Source organism: Canis aureus, chromosome 22 (assembly GCF_053574225.1).
Source record: "Canis aureus isolate CA01 chromosome 22, VMU_Caureus_v.1.0, whole genome shotgun sequence".
NCBI classification, from domain to species: Eukaryota; Metazoa; Chordata; class Mammalia; order Carnivora; family Canidae; genus Canis; species Canis aureus.
Genome location: NC_135632.1, coordinates 2,306,207 through 2,328,855, shown reverse-complemented (window position 1 = coordinate 2,328,855; position 22,649 = coordinate 2,306,207). Strand labels below are relative to the sequence as shown.

Genomic DNA, 22,649 nt, shown 5'->3' with positions numbered 1-22,649 from the left:
CATGTTACTTCATTGTATGGAACTTGGGGGAAAGTTCATAGTTCTGGGTCTCTAGCAAAGACAAAAGTTCAGAGTTTCAAGCTTTGCAGATAAAATTCTTTGTTTTGCAAATGTATTGGATTTAACATCTAAACCCAAATAAGATGTGCAGTATCATTTTATTCTCAAGAATGAATTTGGAAAGGAAGTTGAGCTAGATAAGTTTACAGGTCCCTTCCAACTCTTTAGTCAGGATGTCTAGATACTAAAATATTTTTTTAAAAAGGATTTCAATAGTAAAAGCTTATTTGGTTCATTATAACAAAATTATTTTAATTATTCTTTTCCAATTTTGTCTTTATCCCAAAGTATGATACAATCCCACTTTGCTTTCTCTGCTTTTATATGTATCTCCAGATGTTGATTGCTGACATAACTGGAAACTTAATTGTATGTATGAACTCCCCATATTTAGATGCCAAGGCTTCTTTTGCACACGGGATGGGCTTTGGAGAATTTCCAAATTCCAAATACACAGTTAAGAAAACAACATTGAATGTTGTGTTTTCGATTAAGAAAACACAGTCTCCGACAATTTAGGCACTCATCCTTAGTAGAAAATGATACTAAATGGCAGGAGTAAGTAGTTTTGAAAGAGCTTTACTAACTGTGGATAATTGAAACTGTGCAGGATGTGCAAATTTCTCTTTAGCAACTGAGATCACCGCTGTTTTTCATATTATATTCATGTTAAAGTATGCCAAAATACAGAATAGTCTTCTACTTATCACCCATGAGGGAAAGGCACTCTGTGAACTTTTATTTGTAGGTAATCTGTAGGTAAAAATATGACCAGTGATTATTTCTAATTCTGAGTCCCTGAAAGAAGGAAGGGCGAGGAAGAAAGTACAAACCTAGACTCCATGGTTAATTTTTCTCAAAGGTCGGTGTTCTTTTTTCCTCTTCTGGAATTAAAGCTTATTGATATGAGAAAGGGAGTTTTACTAGTTTCGGTTTAAGCTTAGAGTGATGTTATAGTCTTACTTTTGAGTGATTTTGATTGTTAATTGCTCTTAGAAGGTTGTTTTGTTTTTTGTTTTAATCTGGGCAAAGGAAAATACCATCAGATGACTTCAAAGGAACTCCGTGAAAGAAGACAGGGGAAGTGCATATTAATGATAATATGGAACATATGCAATTTTCTATTTGACTTACGGAGTGGATTATCTAAAGTAGAGTAAGCTCCTGACTGAACTATTCTGGAATAGTTAAATTAGCCAAGTTAGCTCTGGCCTGCACAGCTGTGATGGTATAGGAACTAACTCATTATGTGTTATTGATAACACTGGAGAGAGGAGAACAGCTGAAACTTACTATGCCTTGTGACTTTTTGGTATTTCTTGAATATACACAGCTGGATGAGTTTGAATTTATTTTAAAAATTCCTGCCTCAGAGAAAGAGAGAGCTCCATAAGCAAGAACTGTGTTTGAAGTGACTTTCAAAATATGTGCCTTCTGCTTTAGGATAAAGCAATCCAATGAATTATTTTTTGTACCTCTTTATGCTCTATTTACATATGAAATAAAACTAATTGGCTTCTGTCTATACTAATCCAGAGAAGTTACTGGGTCTGTGTAGAGCTATCATGGGAATCAATAGCAATCATCCATTTATTCCCTTTCTGGTTTTTTGTCAATAAGGAGATTAGACTTTTTGAAGCAGCTGTCACCTGGCTTCAGGTTGGGGTCAGTCTGTTCCTGAAGTATTGACAGTAATGAAAATGAACTTTGCAAAAGCCAGAGATGTATAACTTTTAAATCAGAATCCATCTGTGCATCTCTGACCTTACTTAGCTGGTGATCTTAGCTTCATTTGGGTTTGGGTGCCCTTTTCTAAAGGGTGAAACCATATGTAGCTCATACAAACCTGGGCTACTCCAGAAATGCTACTACAGTCCAACCATTTGAGATTATGACCTCTTCTATTCCTTATCATCTGATTTGAGACCACCAGATTTGCATCCTTCGTCTGATTGTTAATAATTTTGATCACATTAGGACCTGAGGTCCTCTTAACATTGATCAGCAACTTTTAATAATTACTACTTCCTGTTTGAGAGTTGCACTTGCCTTTTTGTGGAAGGAAAACTTGAGTATATGTGTATCATTTTTGCAAAGGAAAAAACAAATGTATTTTGAACTAGAAGATTTTTTTTTGGGACAACTATAAGTCTGGTTCTGGTAATTAGACACTGGTAATAAGTTTTGCAAGAAATTCCCTTCATAAAAGCAGCAGAATTTCTCTTTTAAAATAAAACTGGGATTCTTAAACTTAAGTGAATATGAGTAATTTTTGTGTCTTTTTGGAAGATTCTAGAGTACAGAGGGTTGAGCTATGTTCTATTTCATTCTGGGTTTGAAATTTTTAGGTAATAGCTTGAGTTGAACTATACTTTGCAACACCATAAACACAAGCTATACAAAGGAATAAAATACTTCTAAAGTTAACCATTTCTAGCAGCAAACCAGTTACATTTTAGATATGAAAAACTTCTTTAACAAAACCAAATGTATTCTTTTTATATTTATAGATTATTTATGGTAGTGCTTTCTAGGGACCAGGAATTCTACTGCACAGACTTGCCTATATTTAAAAACCCTGTAAGTGTTAAACCTAATCCAGCCCAGTCCCTGATACATGAACTTTTTAAAAGCCTTGAAATCCTAATATGGATTAATTCTTTGTTAATAGGGGAATCTGAAATTGCAAGGGGTAAAGTCTGAAATACATTTTGAAGTCGGTGGGGAAAAAAGCATTTTACGTAAAATCCATTTATTTGATAGTTTATAAGGTTTATATTTGATTTGTGCAAAATTATAGTATTTTAGTCTTAAGCTAACTATAAGCAATTCTGTAATCAATAAATTTTAGAAGTTGATGATACTAATAAACTTCTAATTGTGAAACTTACAATTTTTCTTGCTGACTTAACCTGTTACTGTTGCTAAGACAAGCACAGAAGGGAGTTAACTAAGCATTCCTGTTTGCTGTGTCCACACTACAAAATGTGTCTGTCTCCTTGATCTTTCTCTGCAATGTGCTGTTTACTTACTGGTAACACCCACTTGGCCTGTAAAGAACCTTTGCATGGTCATCACAATGAAAGGGTAGGCTCTTAGAATACTAGTGACTGTTCCCTTTCACATTTTACAGAAACCAGTGATTTGTGAGTATGTGTGCCACAAAATGTGTCAGGAGTGTATTAGAATCTCCCATGACTAAGTTATTGAGAAGGAGTTCAGGAAATTTGTATTCTTTATGCAAATGGATGTCCTTTATTTTGGCTCTATTGCTTCTGAGCATAAGGAGGGATTTGTGAATAATCTTATGTGAAACATAGCACTTCTCATATGACTGGAAAATATGTTTAGGCCATACTTGCAGGAATTTCTCTTTGTTGCAATTTTTTTTTTCTTTTTGGATTAAGAGATCCTTTTTTTTTTTTTTTTTAAATCCTTTTTCCTTTGACATATAGCCATAGAGTTTGGGTGACCTTCTTGCTTGAAATTTTAAACAGCACTAAATAGGGAAGAATGGCAGGAGTAGAGGCCCAAGGGTGATTTTGCTTGTAGTAGTGTGTATGCTTTCAGAATCTTGCCTCCTGCACCTTGTGATCTTCACAGCTCCTGCAGCTGATCAGGGCGTAAGAGGGCAAATAGCACAAAATACTCTAAATAATTTCCTGCTGCGGTTGGTCTTTGGTTTCTGTCACCTGGCTTCGCTCTTTCATTTCCAGGCATTGAGAGAATAAAAATAAGTGCAGGAGAAATACTAACTTTGCCTTCTGAGGTAATTAAAAAAAAAAAAAAAAAAAGTCCTTGAATGGAGGTAGAATATGTGAAACAGAAGGAACTTTGCTTATTTACTTTCTGACGTTTCGATTGTTCAAATGCTGACACACATCAGAAGCATTGTATAAAGTGTTCTACAATTAATTTGTTACCAAAAAGTATTTTAGGCTGTTTTAACTATTGATAATATTGAATCTGTCTGAGAAACTTGGCTTCAGAGAATCTTTTTCCTTGAAAAAGTTACTGATTTAAAGCCCTATTGAAAGGTTTTGTGATCACAGTTTACAAAATGTAGACGATTAAAAAAAGTATCTCCTAATGTTTTCTGTAGGAAGTCTTTTTTCTTTGAGAAATTTGCTTAAAAAAACTCAGGAAATGATGAATTCTCTATATGATTAGTTTGCATACATTCAAATCTCTAATCTTGAGAGTTTCTTAGTCATCTCTGGGTTCTCATAATAAGCCATCAAAGTGTATATTTTTAATTTGCTCATTGTACTAACTGGGGAAAAAGACAAGGCTAAATTGAGAAAATTCTGAATAAAACCTTTTATTAAGGAGTTTATAATTTTAAAATTCAATATATAAATTAGTAGATTGTATTTTTTTTACTGGTGGTCATTAGAGGACATCATCTATAATTATTTGTAATTAGTATTTCATTTACATGTGAATGAGTTCTGAATTGTTTGAGGTTATTTGAAAACAATTATTTTAAAACACTTTTAGCATTTACATACAACCGATTTTATAATCAAGTAGAAAAATTGTATAAACAAATATGTTTCAGCCCTCTTTTAGTGCTGTAAAATTCTGTATTCACAAAATTGAATTAATCAGTATGGTGCCCTGAGTACATGGGAAACAATTTTTATTGTCTATTTTGAGGTAAGATAGAAATTTCACAGTTTTAAAAATATTTCACTTAACAAATGGGGATATTTACCTCTCTTCGTAAACAGCAGTAACTGCATAATTTCAGGCAGTGTAAGGTATGGTACACATTTTTTTAAAAATCTATCTTGTGCTTTCTATCCCAGCTGGTGTGGTAGAAATTAGGTTTCACTTCCTCTTCAGGCCATGGTTAGGAAGTATGCCTCACTTAAGTTACCTTCTAGGTGCCTCAGGACATGTGACTGAACTTGGATAAAAGTTACGGCTGTATGACATTTCTGATGTCTTCAGAGTGCAAAATTTAATCCCATGCCTCTGTAAATAGATAGCAGTGAGATATTCTGATCTCATAAGTGTAATTTTTATTTGTGAAAGATTTTAGGCTTATCCACATCTTACTAGTTGTTTTGTGTTCTTTCCTTAGATCTGGTAGTTTTGTAATAAAAACAAACAAAAAAGCCCAACGTAACAAAATTTGGCAGGTTTTTTTTTCCTCAAGTGGATATTATCATTTGCTTTCAGTGGTTGCATAGGGCAGAAGGGACTTCAGTGTATGGTATTTTTTAGGGGTTTATGAAGTACTTAGGTGTACTCAAATGTGTCTTAGTACAAAGGTTTTTGAGAATAAACTCAACTGTTATATGTTTGTTTAGTTCCTCACATGCTTTTGGAGAATATAGAATTACAAAAGCTTAAAGATGATATTCTTTCATGTAGGAAATCTGCCTTCCTTTTTTCTCCTCTTATCCTCTCATTTTTATTTCACAGTGTTCACTTCTAGAATGACTTTAAGACACAGTTCGATGTCTAAACCAGACATAGGGTTTAGCACACAGATCAAATGTGGTTCTAGATAGCATCCATTCACTAACTTACTGCTTTTTCATTCACCTGTTTCCAAGGTATTTCAGGAAGCACCAATGGAGCAGCTTATACAATCAGAATTTTGCCTTAAAATGATCACTGTTTTAAGAATCGATTCCTAGAAACTCATTGTATCTTAAAGTGAAGAATATTTTTACCTACTCAAAAATCATTTGAGTTACTTAGAACCATAAGATAAATCCATATTTGATGTTAATTGTTTTACAGAGTGAGCTAAGCCTGAGCAAGCCTGCCTTGATTAGGTTAGGGTCTCCTTAGAGGTGGACAGATTGAATTTTCAATATTTCAATACTGCCCACCCATAACTACTGAGGGTCACGTGCATAGTAATGTAAACTTCTAATTTTGATTTGTAGGTGTGTCTATGTCTATAGCTACTTCTGGATACAAGGGGAAAAATCCAGTTGGTACTAAGACGCATGTCATAGTAAAGAAGTTCAATATAGAATTTTAACTGGGGTACCAGGGTGGCTCAGTGGTTGAGCATCTGCCTTCGGCTCAGGTCATGATCCTGGGGTCCTGGGATGGAGTCCTGCGTTGGCCTCCCCACAAGGAGCCTGTTTCTCTCTCTGCCTGTGTCTCTGCCTCTCTGTGTGTCTCTCATGAATAAACAAATAAAATCATTAAAAAACATTTTAACCTCTGATAAGTATTGAAAGATGTTGCCTTGTTTGTAAGCATTTATAGGCAACTTTTATTGCCTCTGAGCTATTTACGAGTCAGTATTAGCAAAAATCTCAGTACCAGAATAAATGACCATTTACTACGCTTCTGAAGCGTAAAGTTAGGACCATGAATACATGGTCCTCTGAAGTTTAATAACTACACTGCTCTCACAAAATGCTTGTGTTGAATATGCCATGGCTTTGATTCTCATTACCTTGTAACATACTTGAAGGAATATATAAGCTGCTAGATATTTCAGCATTGCTAAATGAGTTCTGGAAACATCAAAGCCAGGTATCAAAAGCCAGCTATATTTTGTGTGCCTGTGAAATTTCTATAGCAGCAGCAAACATGTCCCATCTGTCATGCCTGTCTCAAGCATAGCAGAAGAGCCTAAGTACTCTCTATACATCATTTGATCTTTATCCTTCTATTGTTTGTGACCCTCCGTTTTGGGAGAAGTTTTTACTCTACATCATAGTAATAAAACAAGAGGACCTATTAATTGTGTCTAGTTAGTTGGCTGATATGGGTGGGTGATAATTAGTTTGAGATCACAGGTTTATCCTTATAGAAACCGGTTAGCTCTTAGATTATGGAAGCCAAATTTCCAAAATCTAGCCCATCTGGTTAAAACCCTACAGAGTAGGGTCTAGAAAATTTATATTTAATTGACCTTTGCTAAAGTCTGACTTCTGTATTTTAGTTGCATCCTCTTCCCGTTTAAATGTGTTCCACCCCCCTGCAATCCCTGTTTCATGTAATGGCACCTTACCCAGTCATCCAGATCGGAAACCTGGGATACATCCTGGACTCTTCATTCCCTTCAGCCTCACATGTAATCCTATTTTATGCAGTTAGATTTTAACTCTTAAATATCTCTCAAAGCACTCCTACTGTTGCCTCCTTAGCTCTCTGTCATCATTTGTCTCATGTGGTTCTAATAGTTACAGATGGCTAGGCGTAGAGTAATAAATATTAATAATAAACATGCTAATATTTAAGCAAGTAAGTGCCTATCTCCACCCTTCCCCCACCATTCTCCACCCTCTCTTACCAAAGATAAACAAATCAGTCCTCCATACCACCGTTGTTGGAGTAGCTTTTTAAAAGGCACGTCTGAACTTTGTTGAAAATAAACCAGTGATTCCTATTGCCCACAGAGTCAAGTCCTGACCTCTTAACCCAGCATACAAAGCTTTTCATTATCTGGCCCCAGCCACCCTATCCAGTCCAGTCTTATCTCTTATCATCCCCCTCACACGCACATACACCCTGACCTCCCACATGAACTGTATGTGCTGCGTGCTCTTAGGTCTCTCGTGCCTTGTTTGGTTGGCTTCTACACATGCCAGTCACTCTGCATGTGATGTCCTGCCTCCCATTGTCTGCTTGATGTCCAGCCAGACTTGGCTTTCATCTACTCTAGGATACGTCCCATGAGCACCTTTCCTGACCCCTTTTTCCAGCAGAGGTAGGTCCTCTGCCTCTGAATTGTTCCAGAAGCACCTTTGTGCCACATTTCACACCATAACCACACTGGGTTTGCTTGTATCTCTCTCTCCTTGCCAACTCTGACCTTTTTCATCTTATCCCAAGCACATAGTCCAGTGCTTAATCAGTGTGTCTCCTTAAGATTTTTTTTGTTTTGTTTTGTTTTTCACATTTCTGTGTTGGTTTCAGACAACTTAAAAATACAGATAAATTATCTAAAATGGTTACATTCCTTTCTGAGCTCCCAAATGCATAATCCTAAGAACTATTTATCTAACAGAGAGATTTAGGTTCTTAATTTCTGTTTCATTTAGCAACTTTTTTTTTTTTTAAATAGTTTTGGTTTTCATTATAGCTCTTTATCATTTACATCATGGGCTCTGTTTACTTTCTTTGTATTTGAAATTTACATAGAAGAAATGATGGTTGTGGGACATTCTTTCTGACTTAGTGTGGGTGTTGGTCCTCTATGCATAGATAATAAGCATTGGAAAATGTTGTCTTGGTATGTCAAGATATTTGTTGAGTAGGAGGAGAATCATTGTTATAAAGCATCTAAATTATGAGAATGAGTGTTCCTTTTAGAATTTTAGATTAGTTTTGATCTGGATTCTTATATTGGTATGTGTGGTGGTGTGTTTCTTGGTGAAGCATGTGGAAACAGAATTGTTAATATTTCAGAAATTTAAGTTCATTCTTCCTTTTGTAGCAAAAATCATCAATCTGTTCACAAGACTTTTTTTTCCTGATTCATCATGATAAGGTTATATCTTGGTTAAGTCAGTACTGATTGATTTAGCCATATGATATATTTAGTCAAATCTAAGTCCTGCACAGTGGCTATCTCCCCTACTCTCTCTTTTCTGGCAGTCCCACAGTGGGGATGTTCTTAGGCAAATAGGGTTCTCATCTGCCAGGATTATTATACCCTACTTTTACAGTTTCTCTCTACCTCCGAATCTCTAGCAGTCTCTTGCTCAGTCTTCACACATCCGGTATTTATTGCTTTGACCCTTTATCACCATCTGCTCAGTACTCTAAATTTGTACTCTTAAATTTGAGGCTCTGAGACCCTGGGCTTACTTCCTCAATTCATGGCCTGACTCTTCTCACATTGCCTATTTTACCCTGGTTCACATTCCTTTATCTGTTTAAAAGATTTCCTTTTCCAGCTATTTGCACTGCTCCTATGCCTCCCTGTCCCTACCCTTTTTCCAAGAAGCAAAGCCCTTGAAGAACACCTTTTTTTTTTCTTCCATACAACCCTTCAACCCTTTCTTTATTGGTATTATTTCCTGTTATTAAACTGTCCCTAAAGTTTTAGAGAAAGCCTCTTAACTTTTCCTAACCTTTATCTGTTCCTAGATACCAGTCACCATCTCCTGTCCCATAATGCTGCATGCCTGCTCTGTGTCTTCTCATTCCCAGGATGCACTTGCCAATGATGAGTGGCAATGATGACTGCCTATCTAAATAGGCAGATGTATGGATTCTGGTTTTGTGTTTTGCTAGTTATTTCTCTCTTGAAGCCCCTGGAAGCCAGGAACTACATCTGTTTAATTCTTTGTGTATTGCCTAATACAGCCCACCATCACCATTACCACACATACATGACTCATAACTGCTTTCTCATAATAAGAAACAATGGTTTGATAAAGAAGAGTGGTGTGTGTTGAACATTTGGCATCTGTATTGCATGCATTTTTTACTGGTGCAGATGGAGGAGAAAAGAAACTCTTGGCTTTGGATTTTTTAAGCATTCCCTGTTTAAGGGAGAGCAGGTGGTAAAATTAATCTTATAAAAAGATAATTTAATGTTTTTCAAATTTGTTGTTTTGTCTCTGTGAAGTCTAGAAAAGCATATTGAAAATCAAATAGAGCTAAAACAGTACTTTGATACATCAATCCAAAGAACAGTTGATTGTAGTAAATTAGGATTTGTCATAGAAATTTCATAATGCCCAATGGACTGAAATGCACAGAGGATGTGGCAAAAGCTGCAGTTTTAGATGTCTTTCTCATGCAAATCATTATCTATGAAGTCTTAATAATACAGGCTTAAACAGAAATTGCTAGAGTGATGTCCAGAATAAAATCTGGTACTTTAACAGCAAAAAGCATTGGCTGTTTATAATGCATATTAACATAATAACTGCTGTTCTAAGAATTCCTTTAAGAAAATACTGAGGATTTAGCTCATAATTGGGAACAGTTACTGGGAAAAAAATTTAAAGCAAGAAAATCTGTTTGGAACTGAAATTATAATTTAATTAAGAGGGAGAAACAGGTATCTCTCTGTTCAATATCAGATTCTCCTAAAATTAAGTGAAAATTGCTTAAAGCAACTTGATGTGAAGCTTAATTTAGGTATAAGAGTTCTTGTTTTCAGTGTTTCTTCTTCTTTCTTAAAGAATTTTCCAGGAACATCTTTTTCCTTTTAAATTAAATATCCTTATTTAACATAAATCATTTGAAACAAGAAGTGTCAATGTGATTTTGAACTACATTTTATTATCTTATTTCCATTTCACACTTAGTTAAAAGTATATGTAAAGGTATATGTTCCTTTTAAGATTATATCCTATCAGAGTACGCTTTTTTTTTTTTTTTTGTCAGTGCTCTTTCTAAGCAGGAAATTAGGGTTTGGGAAGCTATTTAGGAATTTTTAAAGGTACATAATGGTTTTTATAGGTTATGTGCTTCACAGCACTATTAGTTGGATATATAGACCTAAGGGTTTTTTTTCAAATAGAATCTGTTTCAAAACTTATAAACATTAGGATAGAGGGTAAGAAATAGATTTTCTTTCCCTGACATTTGCCAGGCGTGTTTATTGAGAGACGTTAATAAGTATTCATGGGGAAAAAAGGGAAGAGAGCACTGTCACGGTTTTAGAAAGATACTTTATAGCCCTCATCATGGTACTTCAATATTTACCTTAGCATATTAAAGGGACTGAGGAGTGGCTGCATAAGTAAATTGTTTAACTTTGTGTAACCAAGTTTTTTTTTTTTTCAAACATTTGAACACAGAATGCTTTTTACACAGAATACCTATTAACAGTCCTTGAAACAAGTGTTCCAAGAGCAGAATTTGGAAAGTTTTGTACTAACCAACAAAACCCATAGGTCAAAATTAATAAATACCCTTTTCAAAATCCTAATTTACAGCAAGGAAATAAGTTAATTATTGGTGATATTTGTTCAAACACCTGAGTTTCATATACCCAGTCATTGTGAGTGCCACTAGATCTGAAATATGTGTGTGTTACAGACATCCATTTAGAAATCCGTTGTGGAAAGAAGGAATGTATTTGGAAACTTAGTCACTCTGCCAATACCTATGATGTTACTTTATGATATATTTTCTTTTTCATGTGTTCTTAGGGACCTTTTGAAACATAACACAAAAAGAGAACAGTACAATGAACATTTTCCAGTTATGTAAAATAATGGTTCAGATGTTTCAAACACTAGATGAAATTCCATTAAAAAAGAAAGGCAGATGTTTTCATTGAACTACCCATTATAATTTCTTAAATGATTTTGACTCATATAGTGGAATTTTCCCCCCAACAATATTGAGATATTTATGAAGTACTGATTCAGCAGCAGCAGACCAAGTAACAAAATGACAAAAATATTCACATAGCTAAACTTCATAATAATTCAAACTATTTTTCTCTTAATGTTTTGTCAATTTCTCCCCCTCCATCCCTGGGATAAAAGATAGTGTTGATATTGGGTAGAATAGTAATATTGGTCTCGTCTGGGCTTTTTAAAATTGTTTCCTTTTTTCCCCTGTCTTTCATCAGGCAATGTTGTGTATTCTGTATTGGCTTAGGTAAACTGATGCCTCTGAAAAAAAGACAGGGTTCAAGAGCAGTTTCTTTTGTTTGTTTCTCTGCTTGCTTTCTATGTCAACTTCATCTCAAAACTCCCTGATTGGCTGAGACCAGGGTGGAGGATGAAATTACATTGATTGATTTAGGTCTGTGATACTGTGGGATAGCCTCTGTCCTACCATAACTCCATGGCCTGGAACTTTTTGGTCTTGTTAAGAAAAGGCATATAGGAAAAGGGGAAAGAAGCAGTCATGTCCTGTTATTCCAAATAAGACAAATTTTGAAAATTCTACAGCATGTTATACTATATATTTCTAATGTCTGTTGAAATGTTTAGATATTCCTATTTTGCAAATGTATTAACAGTTCTTTTTTGGGGGGGTCTCTTTAGAGGACAAGAATTTTGGGCAGATTTGAATGCCATGAATGTGTATGAAACAACTGAATTTGACCAACTACGAAGGCTGTCCACACCACCCTCTAGCAATGTAAACTCTATTTATCACACAGTCTGGAAGTTCTTCTGTAGGGACCACTTTGGATGGAGAGAATATCCTGAGGTATTTACAGGTTCTTTTTCCAAAAAGTGCATTAAAGCTTTTTTTGTCTTTTACTGTCCTTGCCTTCTTCCTTTACAACAGTAACTGCACAGAACAACAAATCAAAGAGCTTATTGATGTAAAATTGAGTCTTGTTGATTAACATTATTCTCAATTTTTCTGAGGATGTATTTCTTTCCATTAATCTGGAATCCATAAATACACTATTACCAGAGAGGTAAAATGCTTTCCCCAGTATCTTCATACTGTAGAGATCAAGTATTTATGGTGGTAAATACTCAGACTCAGTGCCCCCTTGGAATAATTTTAATGAGATGAGCACTGGTGTAATTCTGGCTATTTCTGGCTCCTGGGCTCATGTTCATTGGATCATGTGTTACACTTAGCATTTCGGAAGTCTAATGGGAAACAAGCACTCTTAAGCTCCTGGAAGAAATACTTGAAAATGTTTATTGAGTTGTGGTCAGGCAAATCAGTCATTTAAAATTCTGCCATATGTATACATGCATCTTTGGTCTGAGATGGTAAGAATAACTCATCAATCCTAAAGCGAGGTTTTAAAATGATGATGGATTTACTTGCCTCTGAAGGAGAATTCTGAGTCAAGTTTAAAAACAATAAAATGGATGTTAGAGATTAATTTCACATTCCAAAGATCTGACTTCTTTAATTTGATTAAATTCATTTCTAGCATTACAGAAAGGGAGAACTGACTTATTTACCCTTAGGTTTTCTTTTAAGGCAATAGCTAAAGAAAACTACTTGTATGTTAATTGCTTAATAATACACAATGGAATTAAGATTTCTGAGACTCTTTTAAGTAATCACCAGTATCTAATACCTTCCAAGGAGAATAAGAGGCTGTTTAAAATGTATTCTCAGAATACTCGGGCTGTCCCTGTGTTTTACCTCTGAAAGATTTGGGTTTGGAACTTAACTAGTTTATTTGAACTGTATATACTACCATCTTTAATCCTCTTCTGAAAATTTCCTTAAGCAATAAAACAAAAAAATTTCTAGGACATTGTTAAGGCCTCCAAATGGAACAGAATAGTTCCCTGGGCTTCACGTGTTTTATAAGGTGGAAATCCATGCTCTTCTGAAGAGGGAACATCTTTCTATTCTGTTTGTCCCCTCACCGTCTCCCCCCCCCACCCCCAAATCCTTTGTGTAAAGGGAATAAATTTGACACTCTGCACTTCGTTGATACTTTTCTGATGTTAACAGGAAGGTTAACTATTTTTGACTTTAGTTACAGTAACATTTTTCATATTTCATAGTGATTGCTTTTTTCTAACTTCTTTTTCCTACTCCAGTCTGTAATTCGATTGATTGAAGAAGCCAACTCTCGAGGTCTGAAAGAGGTCCGATTTATGATGTGGAACAACCACTACATCCTCCACAACTCATTCTTCAGGAGAGAAATAAAAAGGAGACCCCTCTTCCGCTCTTGTTTTACACTGCTTCCATATTTACAGTAAGTGTCTGTGGAAAGCCTTATTTTTACTCTCATTTTCTATAAATGTACAACTGAATGCCAAAGAGTAAAAGGTTTTAAAGGATAGAGTTCAGATAAGCTACAGTTAACCTAACATAAAAGTGATTATCTGGGATGCCTGGGTGGCTCAGTGGTTGAGCATCTGCCTTCGGCTCAGGGCATGATCCTGGAGGCCCAGGATCGAGTCCCAGGTCGGGCTCCCTGCGTGGAGCCTGATTCTCCCTCTTTCTGTGTCTCTGCCTCTCTCTCTCTCTCTCTCTCTCTCTCATAAATAAATAAATAAAACCTTAAAAAACAAAACAAAACAAAACCTGATTATCCAGTTGATTTTTTTTTTAAATGAGAAGCAAACAGAAATAACATTTTTGCACAACAAAAACTAATTATATCTAGAATGAGGTAGTTTGCATTTGCTTCTTTTGTGGAAGATACAGAGTTTCCTAATGATAACCATCCATGTAATGGGACTACCTCCCAGTACAGGTAAACTGCCAGGGCAAGTAGGGAGAGTCCTTCAAGGTGACATTCTCTAATTCTCCTTTCTTGAGTGAATTGTCATGGGAAAAATTCTTTTCAAATAATTTGCCTTCTCATTTGCTATAAGTAAGGCCTACCTTCCTATAAAACTCACTAAAATCACCTGTCATATTTCTAGGTTGATACTGAACTCATTCTTCTGAATTGTAGGTGAGCTCTTCTTCCATTTTTCCCAAGTGCTATTTCTTCTTCCCCACCCTTAGATGCCCATGGGTACATCTCCATGGATGCCAGAAAAATGGAGTGTGTTACCAATAGCATGGCCATTAGTAACCCTAGGGAAATTGTTAATGTACTCTCATCAGATATACCATATTTAGAGCCTGATCTTTATAATGATGCTAAGTTTACTTGGTTTTATGACTGGGGGAGGTCTAGAGTTACTGGTTTTTCTCTTCTCCTAATCGTAGAGATGCTGTTTTTATAATCTGTGTTTTTGGTGGTTTTTTTTTTTTTTTTTTAATTTCAGTCTCAAACTGTTTTCCCTGGATCATTATGACAGAATTTTAATGATTTCTAATTGAGATTGCAAAGGGAACATTAAAAACAAAATACAAATGAATAAAAATCCCTGAAATGCTTGGTATCCAAAAGCAATTTTTAGTAAGGCTGATTTTAGAAATATATGTTGGCTTGGGGTAAATGTGTGCTTTCTTTCTAATCCAAGTGTAAAAAAATTTTACCTTGTAGGTTTCTTTTTATTTTTTTTATTAGAAACTAATAAAAATGCCATTTCTGTGATTTCACTAGCACAGCTGGAGATAGTGTCAGCGTCCAGTAGTTAGGAACATATTGTCCTCCTAGTGAGATGGTGGAACTCATTAGTGAGACCAGCAGCTTGGCATGCTGAGCCAATCAAGCGGGATGTAGCTTCTGAGTGAGAGTAAGAATGCTCATTCGAGTGCTGCATTGTTGGAGAAGTTTTGCAGAATGGTGAACGTTGATTTATTTCAATCCTAAGACAAGTAATTATGGAATAACTCCTCCCTCCTCTTGTTACACTTAGGCTTATTTTGTAAAAGTATGAACTATGAAAATAATATAAGCAGTAGTAGAATCAATGTTGCAAGTTTGGCACCTTACTATTTATAACATAGGCTTACAAGAGAACAAAGTCACTCTATTCTCCCTTCCTTTTTCTTCTTAAAATTTCCTATTTTAGTCTTCTTGTCTGAAATAGTGATAATCAGGTATAAAGTAAGAGCTTAGCAAATCAAAGAGATTATGCAGACACTTAAATGAGAAAAGAGCAAAGACACAGCAAGTTCACCAGGGTGGAATGGGTAAATGCACCCCTTCAGTTCCTATCTGCCCTGGAGTCTGGGGCTGTGGGGCACTCAGACTGGCCTAGTGGGAAGAAAGTAGAGAGGGATTAGTTTCAAAAAGCCAACTGCAAAAATAGACCATGATTTTAATATTAGCCAGGAAGAAAGTTTTGTTTTTAAGTGTTAGTAAATACCGAGAGTCAGATTAAAACATAAATATCAAAAAGGCCACAGTTATCAGGGAATCAGAGATGCCTAAGAATTGGGAATGCCAGAATAAGAGAGGTGGGATGAGGGGGCTGGCTGACTTAATCTCTGAATTTCCTGCAAATTTGACTTCTCATAAATAAATTTCCCTAGTGATTTTAATTCCCTCCAGTTTCATTGAGCTCTAACTATATACAACTCTGTCCACTTAAATTTAAGGTGTACAGCATAATGACTTGTATATTGCAAAATGATTACCACAATCGAGTTTAGTTAACCATCACTCACAGTTACAAAGAAAACATTTTTTCCTTTTGCTTGCTGCTTTTTAATGAGGCTGATAAAAAGGAGCTTATTCTTTAATATTCTTGGAATACTTGAGCTGAGGCTGCATACACAAACAAATCTCAGATTTAGAGATTTAAGAGTTCATTTCAGCTGAAAGGGCATATCCTGTGCAGTCACCCCATGGTCATAGGAAAGCCTGAATCAGTTTGACTTCTCCCCAAAAAGGATAAAATGAATTTTTACTTCATCACTGAAAGTGGGTTAGGAAACATCCTTTGAAATGGCAAGGGGAGGGAAGGAGATTGTAAAAGATGACCTTGAATTCTGAAAATCCATTCTTCAGAAGTCCTTGAGTACAAGTTCCCTACCCTTCAACTTTGCCTCTGTAAAGAAGGCTGGTACAGCACTGTGAAGCACATGATATGTCGTTGGAATACCCATGAGCTGAATACAAACTTAATATCCTCAGAAAATAAAGCCATATTTGTAACTGTGCTTGGAAGATATATTTCTAACCCATGGCAACTGGAGTGTAGAAGTCCATCAGCTGACTGTATGCATTTTTATGTTTTAGCCCAATTAGGACATTGGTTCATTAAAAGTAAGCATCTATAGATAGGAATGGATGAAAATTATATATATGAAATCTAATGTTTTAGGATTGATAGGATTTATTTACACAGGCTCATCTTCAAGTGTGAGTCTTCTTTGGTCAGTGCCAGCATTTCAATATGGCTATGACAGCAGCCTAAAACCTATTTTGGGTAGAATGGTTGGGAGAATCTTAACCTTCTTCCCTCAACTCAGAAACTTCAATCCTTAATAATACTGGAAAACCTCGTAGGCTGGAACTTACTCTCTTTGCAAAGCAGGAATAGAAGGGAACGGCTAAAAATAAAGAGATTATATTGTGTTTCCTGCCATTTCTCGAGAATAGTGATGTCCTTTTAAGAAGTTACAGACCTTTCAGAATCTGATTAAAGCAGTGGGGCCTCTCTTCAGAAAAATGTGCTAGTGAATGAAGGCTTTGGAGGAATTTGTCAAGGCTTTATGAAAATGCTCCAGAGGACAGGAACTATTATGCCTCTGCCATGAAGGTTGTAGAAACCAGTGCCCCTTTTAAATTAGCCCTTGAATTTAAAAGCATGTGGGGGATCCTGTAAGCCCTGGCTCCTCCCATAAACTCCTGTCTGTGTCTCCTAAGGGACCTTTGAGGCTTGCTAAATTGTAGGCACAGCCACTTGAAGGGGGCAGGTGTTAGAGAAGGCAGTTGTGCTTCTATAGCTTTTTAGCTTCTTATCAAACCATCTCTTAAAAGACTGTGTGAGATGGTGGTGGTGGTAGTGGGTATCCGGCAAACCTGAGTTGTAACAATGATATTTATCCATTACTTTCAAACCATGGGAGCCTAGAGGAGTGTGTGTGTGTGTGTGTGTGTGCGCGCGCGCGCGTGTGTGTGATATGATTTACATATTATATAGTAGTGGAAAGGGTATACTGTCTAGAAACTGTAGATAAGCCTAGATTCAAATCCTGTCTCTGTTCTTTGCTACTATATTAGCAGTTTCTTTATTCAAAAAGTACAGATAACCAAGCCGTCTTGGAGGGTTATGACAGTTAGCAGTACTGTGTGTAAAATGCCTGTCCATAGTATGTGCTTACTATAAGGTGGCTATGATTACGAGGGGGGGAGGCTGGTAAGATATGCTCTTGGAGATTAGATGCACGTTCACTCACAGTTGTAACCTCTGTGTCACAAAGGTCTTTTGAAAATGTTAGTTTCCTAATCCATTTGGCAGACTTACTGCTTCCTTGTGACCGCTCTGTGCTGAGGAGTGTTACAGTACCCTGGCCCTGAGTCTGCAACTCAGGGCCAAGATTTCCTATCTCTCTGATTCTTCCCTTTTGCTCTGTTTTGAAAAAGGCCAAGAAATATAATTTAAATGTAAGCATTTAATTGGGCAGGAATAAATAACTATTCAGCTGCTGCTTACCTAAACTTATCCATTAAGATGTAACAGACCTGAATTTAAAGGTTCAAGGTTATACATACTGGTGTCTAGAGCTTAAAGTAATTAGCTCCATCTTCAGCACGTCTAAAGCTGTAAAATTTGAATAAAACTGATGACTTTGTTGTTATGTGATAGTAAAAATGAAGCAAATGTCGGCTTTTAATGCCTATTCCAATGATTTTTGTTTTTTATACAAAAAGTCTAAGCTTTTTAATTTTTTTAAAAGATTTATCTATTTATTTTAGAGAACACTGTGCATGTGATGAGGGTTGGGGGCAGAGAGAGAGAATCTTCAAGCAGATCCCCCCTGAGCATGGAGCCTGGTGCAGGGCTCAATCTCACAACCTGTGAGATCACAACCTGAGCTGAAACCAGGAGTTGACACTTAACCAAATGCGCCACCCAGGAACCCTTAAGCTTTTTTATTTTATTTTTTTTTAAGATTTTATTTATTTATTCATGAGAGACACCGAGGGAGAGAGAGAGGCAGAGACACAGGCAGAGGGAGAAGCAGGCTCCACCCAGGGAGCCCGATGTGGGACTCAATCCCGGGTCTCCAGGATCACACCCTGGGCTGAAGGCAGCGCTAAACCGCTGAGCCACCCAGGGATCCCAGCTTTTTTATTTTTAATATTTTATGTCTTCTTCCTATTAAGCTTCCTCTTTCTGGCCTGCCTTACTTTGTCTCCCCATCAGTCTGCTCCTCCCACACATACATAGTCTTTAGTAATGGTACATTTTCTGCTTAGTACAGCAAAGTTTGAAGAATACATAGAAATTGTCATTGTACTCTTGAAAAAAGTTTAACCATATAGGCAAAAGAGGAGTCTAGGATTCAGAAAGTAAACATAAATTGGCGCTTGCTTGCTTGCTTGCTTGCTTGGCTTGTAGCAGTATATTCCAGAGTTTTCTCCACAAGGAGGAAGTCCGGAAGAAGCTAATAATAGGTTATCTGTGTACAGGCAGTGTTACTTTAAGATGTGTTTTAATACACAGCATTTTCTGTATTGTTTTCTAAATAAGCACTTAAAGTTTTACAAGTGATGATGTTAAATACTGTTATAGAGCACTATAATGTGAGATGTACTTATGTTTTACATTGACATTCCTTCCTCTCCCTTGTAGGACACTTGGTGGTGTTCCCACACAGGCTCCTCCACCTCTTGAAGCAACCTCATCATCACAAATCATCTGCCCCGATGGGGTCACCTCAGCAAACTTTTACCCTGAAACTTGGGTTTATATGCATCCATCTCAGGACTTCATCCAAGTGCCTGTTTCTGTGGAGGACAAAAGCTATCGAATCATTTACAATCTTTTTCATAAGACTGTGCCTGAGTTTAAATATAGAATTTTGCAAATATTGAGAGTCCAAAACCAGTTTCTTTGGGAGAAATATAAAAGGTGAGTCCATAATATGAATAGTTAAAGAGTTCTTAATGTAGTTAATGACAGAGTAGAACATAATAGTAAAGACTTTCAAAAAACTAATATATTTGTATTTTCTCATACGTTAACTCACATATACTCTTTACAACACTCCGTAAGTTCAGTAACTTGCCACACATCATACAGCTGATAAGATATATACTAGAGTTTGAACCCTGGCAGTCTAGCACCAGAAGCTTTGCTCTTAATCACTTTACTATGCTGCATTTCAAGTCAACAAATAAATAAATGTAATACAAAAAGAATACGTGCAGGTTTGGGAAATCTCAGAATTAAGACACTCCAGGTTGGTGGAATTAAGACAAAGCTATCCTGAGAAGGTAAGTTTGTGAACTAGATTTGAAATGGAAGAGAGAGCACGTGAACAGGTGTAGGGGGTGGGGGGAGAGAAAAGAGCCTTTCTTGTCTGTAGTGGAAAATATAAGTTTAAACCTTTAATATGCTCTTTGATGGCATTTTGCCCTTGGAAGCTACTTTAACATTTCCTCCCCATGGAAACGGTAAAGAGAAGTTTATGACTACATCTTGCCTATTAAATTGATCTATATCTACCTTCTTCTGAATTCCCTCTCCACTCTTTGCATTAGGAAAAAGGAATATATGAACAGGAAAATGTTTGGCCGTGACAGAATAATAAATGAGAGACATTTATTTCATGGAACATCACAGGATGTGGTAGATGGAATCTGCAAGCACAACTTTGACCCTCGAGTCTGTGGAAAGCATGCTACCATGTTTGGACAAGGCAGTTATTTTGCAAAGAAGGCAAGCTACTCTCATAACTTTTCTAAGAAGTCCTCCAAAGGAGTCCATTTCATGTTTCTGGCCAAAGTGCTAACTGGCAGATACACGATGGGCAGTCATGGCATGAGAAGGCCCCCTCCGGTCAACCCTGGCAGTGTCACCAGCGACCTGTATGACTCTTGTGTGGATAATTTCTTTGAGCCTCAGATTTTTGTCATTTTTAATGATGATCAGAGTTACCCTTATTTTGTTATCCAGTATGAAGAAGTCAGTAACACTGTTTCCATTTGAAAAATCTTGGTACTGCTAAATTATTTGATATGAACTCGATCCAGCATTTGTAGCAGGTTTTGGATAGGTGGGACAGAATGGGAACAGCATTGGACATTAATAGGGCACTTTTAAGACCCATTTTTTAAGTGCTAGAAAGTGAAATTTTTTTAAAGAAAAACAAGTTTTAAAATGACCACTTATTCTTTAATTATTTACTAATTGTTGTTAGTGTACTCAGTGTGGAAAAGACTACAGGTTGCATACTCTTTTTATTCACACTTGTACATATCGGCAGCAATGGTATTAGAAGCATTTTTTAAAAGAAACTGAACAGCCTAACTAATTAAATGTAGCTTAAGCCTGGTAGAAGTTTGGCCAAATGAAATGGGAGGCTGTGAGCAAAGTGAGGATTCTGTGTATTTATAATGATAAAAACTGACTGGAGCTAATACTACCATACTCATTCCCTGTCCAAAGCATCATTTATGGTGTAAGATAAGTTCATGAAATTCTGGTGGGTGGAAAGCAATTTTTATTTCTATCAGCAGAACTGAAACGTATCACCCAACCAGAGAGCATCAGTGACTTTAATTGTTCTTCAGAGTTTGTCTGAGAACTCAGAGGACACTTTTAAAAAGAAGAAGAAGAAGAAGAAGAACCATTTGAAAAATTTTTGTCACCAGCAAAATTTTTCACTAACCGGTTATATGAAACATGATTCTTGTGTTGTTAAAGTTAGACCTTAGAAAACCCAGTCTCTTCCATTATCATCTACCCCAATCTGAAGGAGTTGGGCAGCTAATTTGGTTAAAGCCAGTCTTGAGGATTAGTAGTATTACTTTTAGAGTTCCAGACTTAGGCCCTGACAAGGTTTTAGAGGAAGGAAGTACATGTATAACTGAGTCGAAAAGGTTTATTACTGTGCTTTGCACAAAGTAGACTCTCAAAAGTATTTGTTGGCTTGGAAATCTTGTTAAGGTGGTTATCCCACCCCCGTGCCTGCTTTGCCAGCTGCAGCTCGATTCCCTGGCTGACTGTATTTTACACTACTTAATAGAAACACAAACTTGGAAATTGTGCCACTGGCCCGGCTGGAGCAATGTTAAGTGTATATGCTAATGCCTCAGTTCAGAGAGGAAGCAGCTAGGTGTACTTTGCCGTAAGCAAAGCAAATACCTGGATTTACAGAAGTGGAAGTGGTTGTTCACAAAAGAATTCCCCATGGAATTCTTTGAGATACCAAGCTCTCCTAGTATGTTTGTGGTTATTTCATTTACACAGAACTTTTCAGGAACTCCTGTGTTGTTTAAAGCAAGATATATCTATACTGATGTCTCAGTGAATCAGTCTGTTTAAGCACTTATCAGGGCTTCCACACAATTATTTATTTTGCCCTAGTTGATCTCGTTGTTTGCTGCCATTGGCATGAAACAGCCAGCTGTGGCTGTTAACAGTTGTTCTTTCATTCAATTATAACTTGTAAACCAGTGATTCCCAATCTTTTTCAAGTTAAGACACCTTACCATTGCTTATTTGATTTTATGAAACTTGTTCCTTTTTTTCTCCTTTAAGGAAAATAAAGCTTTATGACATATTTATTTTTTTAATAAAACTAAGCAAAAATAAAAGTTCTCGTAATTCTTTAAAACTTCTGCTGTTTTGGTTCCATTGAAGATAACTGAATTCAGCACATAGTGGATAATCTGTCTGTAAATGCTGGTTGATTGGTTGAATGAATGTGCGATTGAGTGACTGAACAGACCCAATCAGAACCTGCTGCTTGAGCTTTTGTGCTCTAGGAATCAGCAGAAACTATTAGGTAGCAGTCAACTGTAAGTCACAAGAGAAGAGTGAATGTTTTATTTTGCAGGTAAATATTTGAGGAAAAGGGGCAAGCTGTATATCAGCAAACAGCTATAGTGAAAAATACGAGCAGGTTGTCCCCATCAACAGGTGCTGAAGTAAATATGAAAAAGAATTCTAGAAATCTTGTTGGCTGTCAAGCACCTTCGCTTTCAGCCAACTTAAAGTGATCTGATCTGAGTGCTTTTCCCCCCTGGTGTAATAATTGTTAAATTCCTGTATAGTACTGTAAGTTGTTTTAACTAAGCAAGAGCTGTGGAGTTGGTCTGAATCTTTTAATGGTTCCATGGCTTTAAAACAAACTGAAAAGCATTCAGTAAATCTTTCTCCCTACTGACA

The 22,649-nt window shown here is 36.4% G+C and overlaps 1 protein-coding gene across 2 annotated transcripts in view; it reads left to right on the top strand.

The window, feature by feature from the left end:
- TIPARP (TCDD inducible poly(ADP-ribose) polymerase) overlaps positions 1 to 22,095 on the top strand; it is a 29,971-nt gene extending 7,876 nt beyond the window's left edge. For both annotated transcript variants that reach the window (XM_077864603.1, XM_077864602.1), the window contains exons 3-6: positions 12,006 to 12,174; positions 13,491 to 13,651; positions 19,107 to 19,385; positions 20,018 to 22,095. In XM_077864603.1, coding sequence (XP_077720729.1) covers positions 12,006 to 12,174; positions 13,491 to 13,651; positions 19,107 to 19,385; positions 20,018 to 20,465 — 1,057 coding nt within the window. In that variant the 3' untranslated portion in view covers positions 20,466 to 22,095. The remainder of the gene's footprint in view (positions 1 to 12,005; positions 12,175 to 13,490; positions 13,652 to 19,106; positions 19,386 to 20,017) is intronic.
- The last annotated feature ends 554 nt before the right edge of the window (positions 22,096 to 22,649 follow it).